This window comes from Papaver somniferum, chromosome 1 (genome assembly GCF_003573695.1).
Source record: "Papaver somniferum cultivar HN1 chromosome 1, ASM357369v1, whole genome shotgun sequence".
Classification (NCBI taxonomy): domain Eukaryota; kingdom Viridiplantae; phylum Streptophyta; class Magnoliopsida; order Ranunculales; family Papaveraceae; genus Papaver; species Papaver somniferum.
In genome coordinates this window covers 18,488,847-18,506,881 of record NC_039358.1, presented here as the reverse complement: position 1 = coordinate 18,506,881, position 18,035 = coordinate 18,488,847, and the positions used below count along the sequence as shown (strand labels likewise).

At 36.8% G+C, this 18,035-nt stretch overlaps 3 protein-coding genes across 9 annotated transcripts; 1 reads left to right on the top strand and 2 right to left on the bottom strand.

Moving 5' to 3' along the window:
• Nucleotides 1–3,245: 3,245 nt before the first annotated feature.
• Nucleotides 3,246–4,127, bottom strand: LOC113356224. Its single transcript, XM_026599330.1, has one exon. It carries the CDS (start codon nucleotides 4,125–4,127, stop codon nucleotides 3,246–3,248), a length of 882 nt encoding a protein of 293 aa, XP_026455115.1.
• A 1,460-nt stretch (nucleotides 4,128–5,587) lies between these two features.
• Nucleotides 5,588–9,798, top strand: LOC113280472 (type I inositol polyphosphate 5-phosphatase 10-like). Of its 4 annotated transcripts, none has more exons than XM_026529097.1 (12): nucleotides 5,588–6,134; nucleotides 6,231–6,303; nucleotides 6,779–6,841; nucleotides 6,929–7,016; nucleotides 7,121–7,225; nucleotides 7,310–7,895; nucleotides 8,090–8,283; nucleotides 8,432–8,540; nucleotides 8,732–8,880; nucleotides 8,954–9,172; nucleotides 9,484–9,631; nucleotides 9,749–9,798. In XM_026529097.1, the coding sequence occupies exons 1-11, from the start codon at nucleotides 6,093–6,095 to the stop codon at nucleotides 9,485–9,487; spliced, it is 1,632 nt and encodes a 543-aa protein (XP_026384882.1). In that variant the 5' UTR covers nucleotides 5,588–6,092; the 3' UTR covers nucleotides 9,488–9,631; nucleotides 9,749–9,798. The 4 variants fall into 4 exon arrangements, with proteins under 4 accessions (XP_026384882.1, XP_026384878.1, XP_026384890.1 ...); XM_026529093.1 differs by having other exon boundaries at nucleotides 6,776–6,841; XM_026529105.1 differs by lacking the exons at nucleotides 5,588–6,134; nucleotides 6,231–6,303 and adding an exon at nucleotides 6,552–6,649.
• A 1,665-nt stretch (nucleotides 9,799–11,463) lies between these two features.
• LOC113280458 (protein ETHYLENE INSENSITIVE 3-like) lies at nucleotides 11,464–15,229 on the bottom strand. Of its 4 annotated transcripts, none has more exons than XR_003325698.1 (3): nucleotides 14,966–15,179; nucleotides 12,463–14,536; nucleotides 11,464–11,764 (listed from the first exon to the last, which is right to left on the bottom strand). XR_003325698.1 is itself a non-coding variant. In XM_026529088.1 (2 exons), the coding sequence occupies exon 2, from the start codon at nucleotides 14,423–14,425 to the stop codon at nucleotides 12,563–12,565; it is 1,863 nt and encodes a 620-aa protein (XP_026384873.1). In that variant the 5' UTR covers nucleotides 14,426–14,536; nucleotides 15,092–15,229; the 3' UTR covers nucleotides 12,242–12,562. The 4 variants fall into 4 exon arrangements, 2 of the variants coding, with proteins under 2 accessions (XP_026384873.1, XP_026384865.1); XR_003325697.1 differs by lacking the exon at nucleotides 11,464–11,764 and adding an exon at nucleotides 11,771–12,049; XM_026529088.1 differs by lacking the exon at nucleotides 11,464–11,764 and having other exon boundaries at nucleotides 12,242–14,536; nucleotides 15,092–15,229.
• Between the last annotated feature and the right edge of the window lie 2,806 nt (nucleotides 15,230–18,035).

Genomic DNA, 18,035 nt, shown 5'->3' with positions numbered 1-18,035 from the left:
TTCGACAGTAGCAGATCAAATTTTCAAAACCAAGCTTCATTGTCTAAAAATAACAGCAACGGAAAGAAAAAGAAAAAGAAATGGAGAGAAGAGAGAAACTAGATCTGAAAATAAAGAGGAGAGAGAAAGTAAATCTGACATATTTTCTACTGATTTTATATATATATGGTCTCAAAAGGGTATTTCTGCCACTATAAAATGGCAATTACATCATCCATGACGTCACCCTAGGACCAAAACATAATTTCTAGAATTAAAAAGTAACATATATATATATATATATTAAAGATGGACCAAACAAACAGTTTACTAGGTCTACTGGATCAAACTCACTCTAATATACTATAGATAATATTATTTAAAATACCCCTCAAAATCCACCATTTGAAATATACCCTTATTTAAATCTAGTTTCTCTCTTGAGGGGTATAGTGAGAATATTATAATTACTTTTCATTTTGGTCGACCTTATAATATTCCCACTATATTATTCCTTAGACTATATGGTAGTTGCTACTTATCCAAGGTATTAAGGGTAAGTCTTATGGGCTAGATTAAGCTGCTAGATTAGCAGAAATATGTTGCAATTCAAAAAAAAAAGTGTTTCCTATTTATTAACACCACTTCTCTCTCCTACCAGTTGCTAGCTTGTGAAATAGCAGCTAGATAGTTTCGTTGAATGATTCAGCGCTGAAAAAATCACCTTTTCGCGGAACGAAACAACGCCAGCAAGAATATTCCAAGCATTTATGCTGAATGATACATCGCAAGAGTCTAGCGCTGATTGGAAACGCGCCACACGGTAGCGCTATACCATTCAATGCTTGACCTTTTTTTTTTTACTTTTTACGCCATCAGTAATTCAGTAATTAAATTTTGAACTGTTTCATTCTTTTTTTCTCCCAGTTACACCACCAGACAACTATGTTTTAAATTTTGAAAAGTTTGACAATTTGTTTCAACGGTTGTTTGTTTCAAAATTTTAAAATTCGCCAGACTAAGAAATTCTTTCATTACATTACAAAACAATGTTACAATATTTTTTGGAATTAAAAATTACAGTGAAATTAGAATTCTACTTCTAAAAATTTAAAAAGTACATTAAAAAATTAAAATTCTACTTCTAAATTTTTTAAAAGCGCATTGAAATTAAAATTCTACTTCTAAATTAACTAATTCAAACTTAAAATGAACTTGTAATAACTCAAATTATTACTCATAATTTAGGGGATTGGTTCTAAGCCATTACGAAACAAAATCTCGTTCCTCCGTTTCTTATAAAGGGGTTTCTCTCAATCCTCCACTTCATTCAAATTTTGGCGTAGGATCTTCAAGTCCGATTCTATTTGTTGGGTTTGTGCCAAGATTGTAGTGTTTTCCATATATTTCTTAAGGAACTCTTCCTATGTTTCATACTCGGCAACCCTTTGTGCTTGTGCGTTTTCAAGAAGTAGTATGAGCTTATCCATTTTGTCATGTGCTCTCTTCGATGCTTTAGCCTCACGAGCCCTTCTTTTGGAAGCATCTCTCCCTGAACTTCTAACATCACCCGTTTGTTCAAAATAACGTCTTTTACGCGATATGTCGGAGGTATCAGAACCTTGGGTAGATGGTGAGCTACCAAACATTGCCATATCCTCCAAATCTTCATCCATAGTTACTGGAGCGGAAGTACTAGGTTGAGTTGCTTGAGTAGGTTGAGTTGATTGATTAGGTCCATCATCATTATTCACCTCCGGATTGTAATATGGTTGATAGGTCTTCAGGATCTGGAAAATTGTTTCATGTATCCAACGTTTCTTCCCTGATGCTTCATAATTTTTTCTTCCAAGGTGGTACTGTGGAAAAAAAATGTATTAGTGTCTTATGAATGAAATATATTTGGAAGAAAAAAAAACATCAATTTTTTTTAAGGTACTTACATAATCGTCTTCATCCAATCCCGAAGGTTTATTGCGGAAGTAAGGTCTTATGAATGAAATATATTTCCTCACTTCGCCTCTTAACGTGTTACACCTAGATTGCAATCCCATTTTTTCCCTATCCTTACCTTCCGGCCATCTTTTAACGTACTCTTCCAAAATTCTTTACCTTTTTGATCTTTTCCTCTAATCGGATCGTTACTTTCTATAATCCAAGAGAGAATTAGTGCATCATCCTCTTTTGTTTGAAAGTGTGCCATATTTTGTATGAACAAAAACTGTAGAAGAAGAAGAAGAGAAGAAGAAGAAGAAAATCAATGAAGAAAAGAATCAATTGATTTTGGTGTGAGGGATGAAGGAGAAGTAGTTCTCTATTTATATAGGGAAGCCTGAAAATATAGTTGTTGATATTTCAAACGACCATTAAATCCGAGTCGTTGAAAATGCAACGGTCATCTTGATCTGATGGATGAGAAGAAAAGCGTTGAATGGTTCGGCGTCCAGCGCGGAATTGTCCAGCGTTGGGCGGGGAATGGTACAACGCTCATTTTCCAGCCATTGAGAATAACAACTAGTTTTTGATCTAACGACTGATAAAGCACAACGCTGAATGGTTCAGCGCTGGACGTTGTTTGGTTCAACGCTTGCGTAACGGCTACATTTTTCCAGCCCAAACTCATATCATTTCTTCTCTCTATATAAACTTAACACATGAACTCAAAATCCCCACCCCAAACTTGTGAAGTTTCACTCTCTTCTTCTTCTCCTAAATTCTCAAATCAAAATTCAAGCATGGTTGCATTCTCAATTTCCAAAGACAACGACTTGGTGAGAAGTTTTCGCAAAATTAACAACACAAATGCTTTCGACAAGTCTCTAGCAACCAACACCTTTTGGGAACAAGTTGTTGAAAAATTTGTGAGAATCAATGGTAATGCTAATGGAAGATGCCAAAAACAACTACAATGTCGGTTAGCAAACATCAAGTTATTGCAAGCATTTTGTCGTTTCATTAAGGGCATCAAATGGTAATCGTGAAGATGCTATAGCTTTATACTAAACGGATCATGGAATGCCGTTCATTCATTCATATCATCGTTTTGGATATATTTGGAGGAGCTCAAATTTTATTTGAATGAAGTATATGCAATAAAGAAGTATTATGAAGTTCTAGTTAAATGTGTAATATAATTGTAAATGTAGTTAAGTGAAAAAAAAGAGTATTATGGAGTTTACAAGAACTAATTAAAATTTCTACTTAATGAAAACGTGTTTGATTTAAAAAAGGAGTATTATGGTTAAATAAATTGGTGAATATGAAATTTACTCTCCATTCTCATAAAATGCTCCATCTCCTTGAGGGTCATATTGGTCTTCATCGGTGTCCACGTCGGTTGTACCCTCATGAACTTCCGGTAAGGCATCATCCATCACTATGTTCGGAATATCTCCATCTCTCAAACCATCTCCATGTCGTTGCCAAATGTGTGTAGTGAGTTCTTCGCGAAGTTCCGCCCAACGCGCCGGGTTGTACAATATTTGAGGAGGTAGCCTTACGTTTCCTTGAATTGGCGGTTGGGGTTCTTGTCCCGTGATCCTTTCCCAATCCTCATTGCGATAATCCATATCAACACACATATTATTATCAAGCACCCCCTTAATTGCCTTCATGTCCAATTTTTCATAATAACGACATGGTTTCAATATAATACCAAACTTACCCTTTAGACCACCAAATGCACGTTGAATGTCTTTCCTTTTTGCTTCTTGATATTGATTGAAAAGACTTTTCACATTGTTTGCGGCGGGTTTGTATGCTTGCACAAGGCAACCATACATAGGATATGCTCCATCTCCTAGGTAGTACCCCGTATTGTAGTTTCTTCCATTGATTTGATAATGACAAGGAGGTGTTACACCATTAATTTCTCTATCGAACAAACCCGAAGCATGCAAGACATTACAATCATTATTACGGCCACCCAACCCAAAATAGGAATGCCATATCCATTTATCATATGAAGCTACCGCCTGCAGAACAATTTTGGGAATTGACTTATAACCCACGTGGGATCCTGCCTGATCCATAGGACATGCTCTCCATGCCCGATGAAAACAATCCATACTACCAAGCATCCCAGGAAACTCACGAACTTCATTCTCTGCCAAAATCCTCTTAGTATCTTGAACGGTAGGCTGACGCATGTATCGATTTCGTGGACGGATTTGCTCCAAAACAATCTCAAATGATTCCACTCGTGTTGATGTTCAAACTCACGATGCGATTTGAGAAGAAATCTTTGGAACTCTTTCTCTACTACATGCATTGTCGGAAGCTTTGGGTGAGGATGAAAGAAAATGGGGAAGAAGGAAGAAAATCGAGCTTCTGTTAGTTTACATCGATTTATCTGACGATAATTCAGCGCTTTGACCAAATTGATTGGTCAAGCGCTGATCCATTCAACGAAAAGTAGAAACGCTGAATGGTTCAGCGACTAAGATGCTAGATTAGCACTCCCATAAGACTTAGGTGGTTGTGCTAGCTAACGTGGATTGCCAATCTAGCTACTAGATTAGCACATCATAAGACTTAGCCTGACCATAGATACATGATTGCTAGGGAGTTCACTACGAGGCACTGAACCGAATCAACCAATTTCGATTTGGTTCAACTTCCGAGTACCATGAAACCGTAAATGTAAAACGTTAGAGTTGCAGTTGGACCGAAACCAAGGCAAATTGGACGCAGTGTCAAGAGCATTGATATTTTCTGCTGTATGGCGTAGAGAAAAATTGTCTAGTTACACAGGATTAGGGGTGTAAATTGGGCCGGGCCGGGCAGCCCAGCCTATTTATTAAATGGGACGGTATAGGGTGGGCCGGAACATCTCTTATCCATGAAATTAAAAGGGACGGGCGGGCAGACTTATTTATCTACAGTAAGTACCCATGGCCTACCCAAGCCTGTTTTGTAATTTGGGCTCGGGCGGGTAGGGCCGGAAGGGCCTTGAATATTACAAACAAATATATATTATACATATATATTGTTAAAAATAAAAAGAAAGTAGTAATAATACACAAGTTTTACTTAAAATTAATAATCAAATACGAGAATTGAGATGGGAATAAAATAAACCAAACTTCCTATAATTTTTCCTGAATTGAATCATCAGAAAAGGAAAGTGTCTTAGATTTTGCTCAATATTTTCTCTATATGGTTAACAAAATTAGACTCCTATAGAATAAAAGTTAAGAAATACATATGAAAACTATGAGGGTTGACTGTATTAAGTATATGTACCAAGTATATTCTAGGATAAAACAAAACTGGAACATTCACTTAGGCTAGGTAAATGGATAACACTGGCGGGTAGCATTGACAGGATAATATGGAGGGTATTGGGTCGGACAAGAAAATTTAAATTGTGGCCTATTCCCGCCCTCTTATTTAAATGGGCTAGGTCGGGCCAGCCCGTAAAGGGCCACGGTCACCCATTGAATGTCATGGGACAGGACGAACGGTACTGGGCCTCGGGCTGCCGGGCAAAATTTACACCCCTACACAGGATCGTGTGACTCGTGTCCCTTTTTCTTTGATTTTGTATTTGGGTTCTCCAAGATATCTCGCGAGAATATTTGGAAACCCCTGTTTTTGAGCAAGGAAAGACGTAATAATATAATAATCAAATTAAATTAAAAACGGAAGAAAACAACAAGAAGCGGACGAATTTCGGCGTTTCCAAGAATTTTTGAATGCCAAAAATAGTCTCCTCTTTTCATTTTTCTGATCGTCACCGGCATATTTAAAGAAACTGTAGCCCTGTCAGAAGTGCTCTGCTTCTGCTGAGATTTGATTCATACAAGGAAGGAATATATATACAGAGAAGAAAACAACAGACAGAGTTTAAGATTCTCTCTTTTTGTTTATTAATTCAAACCCAAATATCTCATTGACTTTATGATCACATATTTATTTATTCCTGTTGAATTTCACTAAGTAATGGCTTCTTCTTCTCCATTATAATGTAAATTGTACAAATTTGATTTCTTTTTTCATTGAATCAGTAGAAATTTCTCTCTTTCTTCATTTCGATTTCTAGTTTCAGTTTATCTTAAAAATTAGTCGTTAATGCCGAGTTTGTCGAAGAAAGGTCTGCAATACTAGAAGAGATGACTCTGAGAGAAGGAGGAGGAGACAATAAGAAGAAGAAGGTAGTTTAATTTCAGAATCATGAGTTAGTTTCAGTTTTGATTGATTAAATTTTTTTTGATAATTCACACAGTTTCTTTTGTTTTCTGGTAATTCAGTCCTTTATCCCCAAATTATTTTCCAGCAGAGAGAAGAAGAAGGACATTAGAAATCCTTATGATAATTCCTCCTGTAAGTATTACAGCTATCTTCAATTTTGTATCTTTGCATCTCCCAATGACTTTGAATGGTGTATAATCATCATACATTTCCAGAATTATTGTGGTGAGAAATTTATTACAAACACATGATGTTCACTTGACAACAACCAGTAAACCCATGATCTCTGGTCCCATTTGTATTAAAAAGATGAAGATAGAGTTGAATCTAATTTAACTTATAGAGACCATCAATCTGCTGCATTCATTTTTCTGTACTGAACCAACAAAAGTCCCAGTTTTTATGCAACAAAGGAAAATCGAAAAACCCTTTCTTATAGGGGGGGAGAGTTTATGCCTTTAACCTTACAGTCTGTAAAGTATTATTATTACTTCTAAAGAAAGGATAGGATTAAATATTCAGTTATACTTTGATTGACTAAAATCTTGTTTCCTTACTTACATCCATCCCTTTGTCTAATTATGCAATTCTTCTCATTTTAAAGCAGCGCCGTATGAAAGGTGCCAAACTTTCCCACCCGACTCCTCGGTTGCGAATAAATGCTATTCAGGTTAGTGGATTTTTGTAAATTGTCCTAGTAATCTTTTTCTCCTCTGGCTTTGTATGTCGTTTGTTATATTTGTTTTCATGTTTGCAGCAATCCAGTCTGCATCAAGGTTTAGGAATCTGAGTTTTAGTGACTTCCCTTCTCCAATGACGAATATCTTGGACACCGATTCCTACAGGTACATACTGAATCATATCCTTTTTCTTCTCAGTCATTCTTCGCTTTGCACTTTACTTGTCCATTAAATATTTTTATTCTGATGTTTGTTCTTTTCGTTTCAAGAGTGTTTGTAGCAACGTGGAATGTAGGAGGAAAGACTCCCCACAGTGGCATGAATCTGGACGATTTTCTTCAGGTCGAATATCAAGCAGACATTTATGTTTTGGGGTATGTGTTCTTTGACTTGCAGAGAATTTATGCAGTCACGATGAATAGCTCACACGTTTACTAACATATTATGTAAACTATTAGGTTTCAAGAAATAGTCCCCTTAAATGCTGGAAATGTGCTAGTCATAGAAGACAACGAGCCTGCTGCTAAATGGTTAACACTGATCAATCAGTCATTGAACACACCAGGGGTTAACGATGTGAATAACCCAAGCACTTCCTCTGACTACAATTTCTCCTTTTCTCAATCTTCAAAACCAAAAGCATCGACCCCTAGAGATTCAAAAAACAAACTCTTCTTCCAGAAACCATCCCTTAAGACATTTAGCAAGAACTTTAGGACAGTGAAAAGGAGATGGCTCAAAACATGCAACTGCACGCCTGATTCAGAAAGGAAGTATAGTAAGGAGTCCTGCTTTAAATGCCAGCAACCTGAAGTTAGCCAAGAGACTTCTTCATCGGAAGAGGAAGATAACTCAAATAGTTTCACGGTGACGGATATTACGGCTGTTTCTAGCAATAACCATCTTAAGTACAGCCTTATTGTGTGCAAACAAATGGTTGGTATCTTCCTTACTGTTTGGGTGAGGAAGGAGCTTGTTCAGTACATAGGTCACATGAGAGCCTCATGTATTGGAAGAGGAATTATGGGATACCTCGGAAATAAGGTAAGCAGTTATTCAATTCATGTATTGTTATACAACTTAACAATTCAAGCAGAGTGACAATTTTATTCGAAGAAAGCACCTGATTGAATTTTCTACTATTCTGCTATTTATGCATGTTAGTTTTTGTTGATAAATCTAAGCACACATAAAATTTGAATGCCTTACATGAATATATGTTTACTTGTTAAGTGCAGGGTTGTATATCTGTTAGCATGTCTTTGCATCAGACAACACTATGCTTTGTTTGCAGCCACTTAGCTTCAGGAGAGAAAGAAGGTGATGAACTTAGAAGAAACTTGGATGTGATAGAAATACTAAGAAACACCCAGTTTCGAAAGATTTGTAAAGCACCAAATAGTAAAATGCCTGAAAGAATTGTTGACCATGAGTAAGCATTGCTATTTTATTTTTTACCACACAATTAGGTCTATAACAAAAACATAATGCCTTATTAGGCTATTCTTGATTTTCTCTCTAAAGTGCACCTCAATTGTGGCCTGATTCTGATTTTTTCCTCTCTCTAAAACTTGCACCAGTCGGGTCATATGGTTGGGGGACCTGAATTACCGGATTGCATTGAGTTACTCAGAAACGCGAAAGCTTCTGCAGGAAAATGACTGGGACACTCTTTTCGAGAAGGATCAGGTAGATACATCAGAAAATTAGCAACCACTGTTCTTATGATGAACTGAAATGAAGCGTTGGTAGTCCGTAGTCTGTCTAGCTGATTTAAACCATATATTGATTTGTTGCTTCTAGTATACGTATTATTACTGGTGTTGATTATGTACCCATTTGCATATAACATTTAAGTTCACGGCTGAACTCTTTGGCAGCTTAAAATTGAAAGAGAAGCAGGGAGAGTATTTAGAGAGTGGAAGGAAGGAAAGATATACTTTGCTCCCACATACAAGTATTCCAACAATTCAGATGTTTATGCTGGAGAGACTATAACATCAAAAAAAAAAAGGAGAACTCCTGCATGGTACTGTAATATTATATATAACACAAAATCTGTATTTTCTTTTTCTGTTAATAAAGTAGTTATTTTGATGCAGGTGTGACCGAATACTATGGCACGGAACTGGGATAGAGCAATTGTCTTATATACGTGGAGAATCTAGGTTCTCTGATCACCGCCCAGTCTGTTCTGTTTTCTTAATGGAGGTTGGGATTCTTGATGGAAGATCAAAGAAGGAATCACCTAATTCTAACAGTAACATGAGAGTTGAAGTTGAAGAACTCTTACCTCCAAGCAGTAGATTCTTAAGTAACAGGTAGGTGATTTCCATACACACGATATGTTATTATGGTTTCAGCTAACTTGAAAGTAATTCTTCTTATATTCAAATTTAAGGACTTTCAGTATCTACTTTGATGTTTCATCTAAGTTCACTCATAAGAAACAAAAGCACATTGGAAATACGTACAGTTCATTTCAGTATCTACTTTGAGGTCTTTGCACTTGACTATACTATAAAATGGATGTCGTCCCTTCGATTATTGATCAATGGCAGCTGTTTCAGATTTTCTAATTGCTTTTAACTGTTATATGGAAATTATATAATTATTTTTGTACTTTTTATAGGTAGTAAACCATTGTCAAAGCGAGAAGGAACTGGTCTGATCTTTTTCGCTCACAAGAGTGAGTGAAGAAAAGAAATGGCACCAAATGATTCTTTACAAGTTAGCGTAGGTTGAACAATCTGTATAGTACATGATACAAACGTGAAGGGGTAAGATTCATAGAGTTGATCAAGTCTTCTACAATAGGGTTTTCTTTTATTCATCAACATTTTGATTCATTTCTGTATTTACTTAAACATCTTTCCACCATGTGTGTTCTTTTGCAGCAATCTAAAATCTACAGAAGCTGGTGGAAAAAGTAAAATCGACAAAAAAATAAATAAAAAAAAAATCATACTATTTTTTATATTTTATCAGTTCCATTAAAGATCTTTCTACAGAACGTCAAAATTCCACCGTACTACAAAAGTTATGAAACACCTGTTGCACAATATTTTTTAAATTGAATGAAACACCAGTTCTGTACAAAATTTGAAAAGTTCGTATGATTAATGCCTGTTACACAAATCCACAATAACCAGTTGCATGCAGAGATTTTTCGGTTTTGTTAGTAGCAAATCAACCTCCGGGGCTATTTTGAAATAACTCGTGGGTTATTGAAGTTAACTACCCGTGTAAACTGTTCGGAAGGAGGGGGAGAGCATGACTAGGAATTTAAAGTTTAAAGCAAGGTCAAGGAAGAAAGACAAAGAACCTTGATTTAAGCATAAGCTTTACATTGATAAAGAGCATTTTCTTCTCCTTTATTTGGCGAACTCAAAATTTATTTAAAAAAAAGGCATAAAAAGTCACATGTTGGGAGGCATAAGCTAAACCTTATAAAACAGCTTAAATCTGTAACCATTGACGCATGGATAAAAAACGGTGGTCAGGTGGTGTGAAAGACATTCCATTTGCTACCTGCGAGCTTCTGGAGCTCTATCTGAAGCCTGATGCTGGTCTCCCATTGTCTTTAATTAGTAGCTGAAAGCAGTCTAATCAGTGAAAGTGTTTTCTTCCTACTTAAACAACAAGAAAAAACCCCTCATGTTATATAGAGAGATGTCCCCACGATAGACGTCGATTAAAATGGTAATTATCAGAGCTTGATTTATTTATTTATTTATTTCTATAAACTTTTCCGGAAACATATCAAGAAAAACTTCAATCTTGGACCCATCGTTTCTCCAGTCTTCAGTTCTGGCTGTTGGTCACTTTGTAGATTTTTTGTTTTCTTTTTTCTTTTATTTTTGGAAAAAAGAGGTTTCCCTCATAAAAGCAGTGATTCCTTGGCCTGTGTTAACAGAATTTCGGATATCGGTTATATATTCATTCCAGCTTTGAATGTTCAGGTAAATTAATAAAGCATTCAAGCTAGAATCTTTAAGTATGCTAAACTGCATAGTTGTTGCAAAAAAGAGATAGTTTGGTTGCCCATATTACATTAAACTTTTTAATTAAAATGAAATTTAGAGCTATAAAGTTAATTTCCAAATTTGTCTTGTTTCCAAAGTCTCCACTTATTTTGTATCTCTACTCCCTTGGTGATGCTTACTTTCCTATCAACATCAGTAGAGTAGGTTCAGAATTGCTTCTAAACGATACGGTGTGACCACTCCATTCAGCTTCCCATCGGACCCCCTTCTTCTCTAGTTGTTCCCATGAAGTGCAATCTGTATCAAGGCCTCTGGCTTCTCTGATGGTACCTGTATAATCACATAGAGTTAATCCAATACCTGCTTTTGCTGTTGAATCTATCATGGACAGAACTATGTTCATTTTCAGAGTCATAGTAGATGTTTGCTGTTTGGTTAGTTTCAGATTTTTGTCATCCTTGCTGTCGTAGTACAGAGAGTGCATTATGTTGTAGCCTTTTTTGTTTACAATCATGTAGTTGTTGGTGTATTTTGCTATGCAAGTAATGTTGCACCTTGCCTTCCATATATACCAAATTATGACACTAGACATTACTTGCCAGTTCATTCCATAAATGGCTCTATCCTGGTGTTCAACACAGTCGTTCAGCCACTCATCAAAGGTATTAGTGCCATTTGTAACAAATTGTTTATCTAAATTGAAATGCATACACACTTTACAATCAAAAAAGAGACGAGTTAAGGCCTCTTGACCCTCATTACACATATTACAAGTTGTATTTATGTAGGGTAGGATAGCTGCCATCCTCATGTTGGTAGGTAGAATGGCTTGTGCAGCTCTCCACATGGAATGCTTTACGGATGGAGTAATATCCATTCTCCACTTTGTAGAACTAACTCTGTCATTTCAACTTAAAAATCTCATTCCTACAGAAAATTATTTGCAAGTGTTAAAAGGAATACTTGGTCCGGTTATAAGAGAAGAATATTGGAAAGGGTTTGGGACCAATAGATCAAAATGACAATGCAATGCCTAGCCATTGTTTCAGTACATATCTGCAAATAAGGTTTTTTATGCACATTCCACAATGCAATGTCTAGGCCTGCAGGCAGCCGGTGTAAAAACTTCGCCGCTTCTTTGGAGAGAAGATCTTTACGAGATATTATCTCCGCCCTACCCGGTACTTGTTACTGGAAAAAGGGCTCTGGTTTCTGGACAACATTACCATGACTCAGAAAGTGAGACTCTATCAGAGCATTAATGATTTAAACGTCAAGCACTCAGCCTAATATATAGAATCAACTATCAACTCCAACCAAGATTTTGTTTAGGATATGAAAATCACGGAGGACTTTATCTAAGCAGCTAAATTATAATCCCTTGTGGGACTCAACGTCTCAGACTGTAGTTTAACAATAACAGTATATAAACTTATATCAGAAAAAACAAAACTATATGTGGTTGTGCAACAACAACAAAAGTTGACCACACCAGAAGCATGATATCACAGTAGAAATAGCAAGTTCCATAATCTAGGTCCTGAGGAAAATATAAACCCTAGAAGTATTACGATAGACTGTAACCTATTATATCATTATCAACTAATCTCAGGTAGAAGTTTTACCTTACTGCGGAGGCAATACAACTTTCGCTAAACACTATACACACAACTCTAAACCTTACTGTGGAGGCACTTGAAGACCGGAGAGTAATTAGGCCACTCTTCACGCATACCAAATTGGAGCGTCCTGTTTGGACAGAGCTTCCACAGTTCCTCTAGGTAAGATCTCATTATAATCAACAAAAGAGAAATTGAAAGGAGACGCATCTCTGAAGTCTGCAGTAATATCAGTCTGACTGGCCTCAAATGGTTGATCAAATACCTTAGAATGATCAGTCTGACATTCCTCCAACGAGATCATGGTTTGGTTAAATGATGTACTGGTGTCCTCGAAGATATTACCTGCCACTAAACCCCCATGCTCACAATAATTTCCATTCTCTTCAATTTTCGGCTGATAAACATTTTGCCCACCAATAACCATACCAAGATTAGCATCATCAGAACTACTATTGTTGTAATTTAGTTTATACGCATCATAGAACGACATAAGCTCGGTAATCATCTTCTGGCCATCTTCTGGAAGTTCAATTCTAGAATGATTATAGGATGATGGTAAGGTTGCACTCTGCTGTAAGCACAAAGGCTTGGGCTGCCCAAAGGACATTGAGAATACACTTGGTGGTGATTTTTCTCTATCACTGTTAGAGGCAGTTGAGATCCCCGGCAAAATACTTCGATGTTGGCAACTTGATTGGTGGTTGTTCCTTGAGGTCATGTCCAGAAATCCGAGTCGATAATTGTTGTATGGGCACTGAGGGTACTCGCAGGTAAATACCATTTGTTTCATCATCATCTCTGGATCTTCAGATGGCTTTCTCTTTCCACTGACATTCAAACCGATAAGCTCCTCCTTTATTGCTGGTAGGGGCTGGATCACTAGCCTTTCCTTTGTCTCCCTTGTTCCCACACTGAACGGATTTACATCCTCAGGCTTGCACTTTTGCTCGTCAATGTTAAGTTCATCTTCGGCCACTTCAACATCATAATCATTGTTGTCACTGATGGAGAATGATGAAGATCCGCCAACTGAGGGAATTAGCGGAAAACTGCCTGGATAAAGCTTCCGGTATAAGGCCTCTTCCTGGTTAACAACAGCTAACCAAGTTGCGCTTTCTTTTGCAGTCATTTTGTCTTGTAAACATTTGGACTGCCTTACCAACTTGCGAATCTTGGAAATATCAGGTGACAAATGTTTGATGACAGCAGTGAGGACACTGACCTTCCATGCTTTCTTCAGGTCATGAGGTTTCTTGTATGGAGGAGGACCTTGATCCATCGGCAAGCCAGACCGAGCCCACCAATCTTCCATAGATGTGGGCCACCATGGTGGTGCAATGCCCTTCTCCAATGGGAATCTCCTCTGTGGTGGATCACAGTGTTGCATCAAAGCTGATAGAAGTGAACCAAGAGTGGTGTCTTGAAGCTCATGCAAGGTGTGTGGAGTGTTAATAACCGTGTTAGAGTCATCATTCCTCCCCGGGATGGCATGATCAGCCTGATACTTAGCAATTGCAACAGGCGCATTTCTGTCGAACCTAACTTTCTCCTTCCACCATGCACGAAGGTTGTCGGATGCACCACTTACAGGCTTCCCCTTTTCAGGTATAATCCCATAAACAAACCCCTGAGCCTTACAAACTTCCATCATCTTCAACATATATTTCAAGATCCCATCCTGAGCACGCGACATCTTTTTCCTTCGAGCATGCTCCTGGGACTGGCGTTGCTTTGCAGTGTCAACCACCCGATCTTCCTTCCCCTTGTTCTGTTCTTTCAGTTTCTTCAAGAGCATACGGTCCCTCCACATCCTTTTCTCAAGCTCGTCCACATCAACTTCTTCATCAGAAAAGTCGTCTTTCACAGTCGCATCAGGTTCATTTTCAGGCGACATGTCTCTCTCCGTAAGCACCACAACCTTAGAATCAAGATTACCACCAAATGCCATGTCTTCAAACATCATCATGACTCCACAAATAGGTCAGTATCAAACCGTTTAAACTATTAGAAGAATGAAATAATCCTTATGATCTTGTTTTATAACACATAATCAGCACTAAAATTCTTCACACTTGTCCTGCAAACATACACAAGTATATATATATAAGAAACAGAAATTTCCTGAATGAAGTCAGCATATGTAATATAGCAAAAATTATATTAAATTATTAAAAAAATTGTTTCCTTCATTTCGAATTAAGAATTTTATTTATTGATTTATTTATTTGAGTAGATAAAACTGAAACGGTGAAGCTGATTAAAAAAAAACTGAAACGGTGAAACCTAATAGTACAGCAGATCAGTAAAATTAAGGGGAAAAAAGAAACTGAGTAGATGCAAAAGATTTAGGTGAAGTACCAATTTCAGGGAAATCTTAAAACCTAATAGGTAACAAAGTGAACCGGTCTATCACCCTAGAATCCGATCAGATGAAGAATAACTAATCTACTAATCTAAATTTAAAAGAAAGAAAAAAAGAAAAAAGAGAGAGAGGAAGAATTATTACCAGCAGGAATTCGATTTGATCGGGTCAAATTGAAACAGATAAAACTCAGAAATGTGTGTGACAAGAGAGACGGAAAGAAAGAGACTGAAATGAAATGAAATGAAAGCGGATTTTGTTTTCTTTCACCTGAAAAGCAGCTTTTGTGCCTGAATTTGTTGACGTCCGAGTCTTTTGAGTGAGAGAGAGGAAAATTTTTATATTAGGAATTTAGGATTATCTACTACGGTACGAGTGTGTATTTAACTAGGCTTTGGGTCTTCAGTTTTAACTTTTAACCATAGTTAATCACAGTCGCGTAGTAGAAAGTAAACGTCACACGGGACGGATGAGGAGGACAATATAATTGTCCACCGAGTACAAAATATCATGCCATTTATGAATCTTCTCAAACGTATGAACCGTGATGTGCTATTTTTTTCATCTGCTCTGCATGCCTTTATTATCTACAGATACCCTTGTGTATCCCTTTGCACCTTCCGAATTAAGTCAGCGACAGTTTTGAATAGGGTGCACCCAGTGTAGTCAATCTCGGCCGTCTATCTCGCCGATATTCTCGGTACCGTCCTTAGGGCGAGACGATACTGTAATCTCGCTGATACGATATTTTAACGATAAAATCGGACGGAATTTGTTAACTCGTATGGAACCGACCGGAATTTCGCCGAGATTTTAGACGTGGTGTGTGTAAAACAAGTCTAAAAATGGTAGAGTTTCCCCTTTTTCATCTGATTGAATTCAAACAAGTGATTCAAGATAATGCTAGCACAATTAGAGAACAAGGAAATAAGGATGCTAATGCTTGGATTCATCCATAACATAATAACTAAATGAAACGAAAATCAAAACTACTAAGTAAATGAAATAACAAGTAAACTCTCAATTTATACAAAATGAAACTCTGAACAGCTGATTGATCATCACCCATACAAATAAAAGCAATATCAGATCTTTTAGGTGAAAACCTGAAAAATGGAGACGAGTACAAAAGATATGGTAGATGTGCCGCCATTACAGGGAAGGGAAAAACAAGGGGGGGAAGATGAATAGAATGAAAGACACGATTTCAGATGAGGTGGAATGGTTTTGGCTTTTGACCAAAAACATATATATCCCTCTAAATGTTAACTTTATCCTTAAAAACCAAAATAAGTGCTGGTATAATATATGTACATGTGTATGAGGAGAAAACAGAGGTTGCAACAGCGTGTAAACTGAAAAAATTACTAACCATATGTATAAAGTTTGGAAATAATAATTTTAAAAAAAATTCCGAGATTTGGAACCGAAATCTCCCCGATACATAATCGTACCAGTGTACCGGTCCTTGTCCGAGATAAACCGATATCCGATATTGATTACATTGGGTGCACCCAAGTTACAGTAAGACCATCACAATGGATAAAAGGATACAGCATCTGCCCTATAATTTTGCTCGTAATAAAAGGTGTTGGAGCTAAATGATACTCCTCAAGTTTCTCGAAAAAGAATACTATCGTTTTTTCAGTTTAGCCCGGAAACTGGGATAGCAATAATGTACTACAATATTTATGGATGAAGGGAATGTATTTATGGCATTTAGAAATGGCGATTGGCGTTGTTAATTGAGCACCTTTTTAGACTTCTGAGAAAAAGCATCTTTCAGACTCTATTTTATGAATGATGTCGCAGTCAGTCAATGTTCGAGAAATTTTTTTGCTTCAGGTTATGTTTGAGAGGTAACTTACCATGGATATCGATCTGGAATTGAGGGCGTGATAAGGGTTTTGTTTGGAATTTGAGATATAGCTTAATGAACAAACTCCCAGGACCGGTCCTGACGGGGAATCAGGGAAAGCCCCAGTTTGGGGCAACAAGCCTAAAGGGGCAACAAATTAGGAGTTTTTATTTTTGTCATATCTTATACGGACGAATACGAATATTGGAGAAGCAGTTTGATTTCTCTTCAAATGAAAGTTGACTTTTAGTTGTTGTTAGGATTTTTGTTTTGAAATAGTTTTTGGTCTCTCTATCTTTCACCATAAGAAAATCGACTTAACCTGGTCTTTTTATGGTGTTAGGATATTTGTTTGGAGGTAGTTTTTATTTTGAAATAATTTTTGAGCTCTCTATATCTCTCACGACAAGCAAATCTTACTTCAGTTGGTGCTGTTAGGATTTATGTTTTGGAACATTTTTGATCTCTCTATCTATCACGATAAGTTTTCTGGTTTTATGAACTTGCTAGAATCACACAAGACGCCATATACGGCATGTAGACTATATTATCACTACGGGATTACAGTCTACTCATATGCGTTTTGGCCTTCTTTCTTCGCCTTTCTTTTATATCCCGACACTATACATGTACGTGTTTCCCTTTTTGAATACATAGATGATGAATTATTGACGATTAATTATTGATTAGTATGTTGCCATTTTAGTATAGATATGAAATTCTAGCACCTTATAAACAACCCTATACAACTAAGCTTTTGATCGTAGTTCTTTTAAGATAAGGGGGCAACATTTTTCGGTTCCGCTTTGGGGCAAAAAAATTCCAGGAACGGCCCTGCAAACTCCTTCTCAATTATAGCTTGGCGTAAAACTTCCTTTCAGTATGGTAGTTGGAAAATTTACTTAGTGCCCACTAAATCCAAATATAATGTTTGATATAGGCTTTACTGTCCTACCATTTTGGATGGTTTAAAAGTGCTAAAAGTATAGTTGATATTATTATTTCTAAAGAGTCCACTCTCTCTCTCCTTTCCTTTCCTTTCCTCTCCTTTCCTCTTCTCTCTTAGAAAAGAAAAACAAAACCCTAACGTCCCTTAACTTCTTGCTCTTTTTAAGTGTTAGTAGTAGTTTTTCAAATAAAAAACTAATTTTTGTATTGGTTCTTCATGTCTTTCGACATATTTTTTTGTATAGTTTTTTTCTTCACCTTGATCAACGGTTCGTAACTTTTTATTTTAGATTCAAGAACCTCGATGATTCAACACGGTATTGCTTTGAATCCACAAAAAAACGAAGAGATTTACGGCATCCGGGTACGTTTGGATCTAGAAGATTATGGGGAAATTACTTTTTTCTT

Bases quoted from the DNA above. Each gene is read 5' to 3' on its own strand.
- LOC113280472 (XM_026529093.1), top strand. From the start codon at position 6,093: ATGACTCTGAGAGAAGGAGGAGGAGACAATAAGAAGAAGAAG. The intron at 6,842-6,928 runs GTTAGTGGATTT...TCATGTTTGCAG, and splicing joins TGCGAATAAATGCTATTCAG to CAATCCAGTCTGCATCAAGG. The intron at 8,284-8,431 runs GTAAGCATTGCT...AACTTGCACCAG, and splicing joins GAAAGAATTGTTGACCATGA to TCGGGTCATATGGTTGGGGG.
- LOC113280458 (XM_026529088.1), bottom strand. From the start codon at position 14,425: ATGATGATGTTTGAAGACATGGCATTTGGTGGTAATCTTGATTCTAAG.
- LOC113356224 (XM_026599330.1), bottom strand. From the start codon at position 4,127: ATGCGTCAGCCTACCGTTCAAGATACTAAGAGGATTTTGGCAGAGAAT.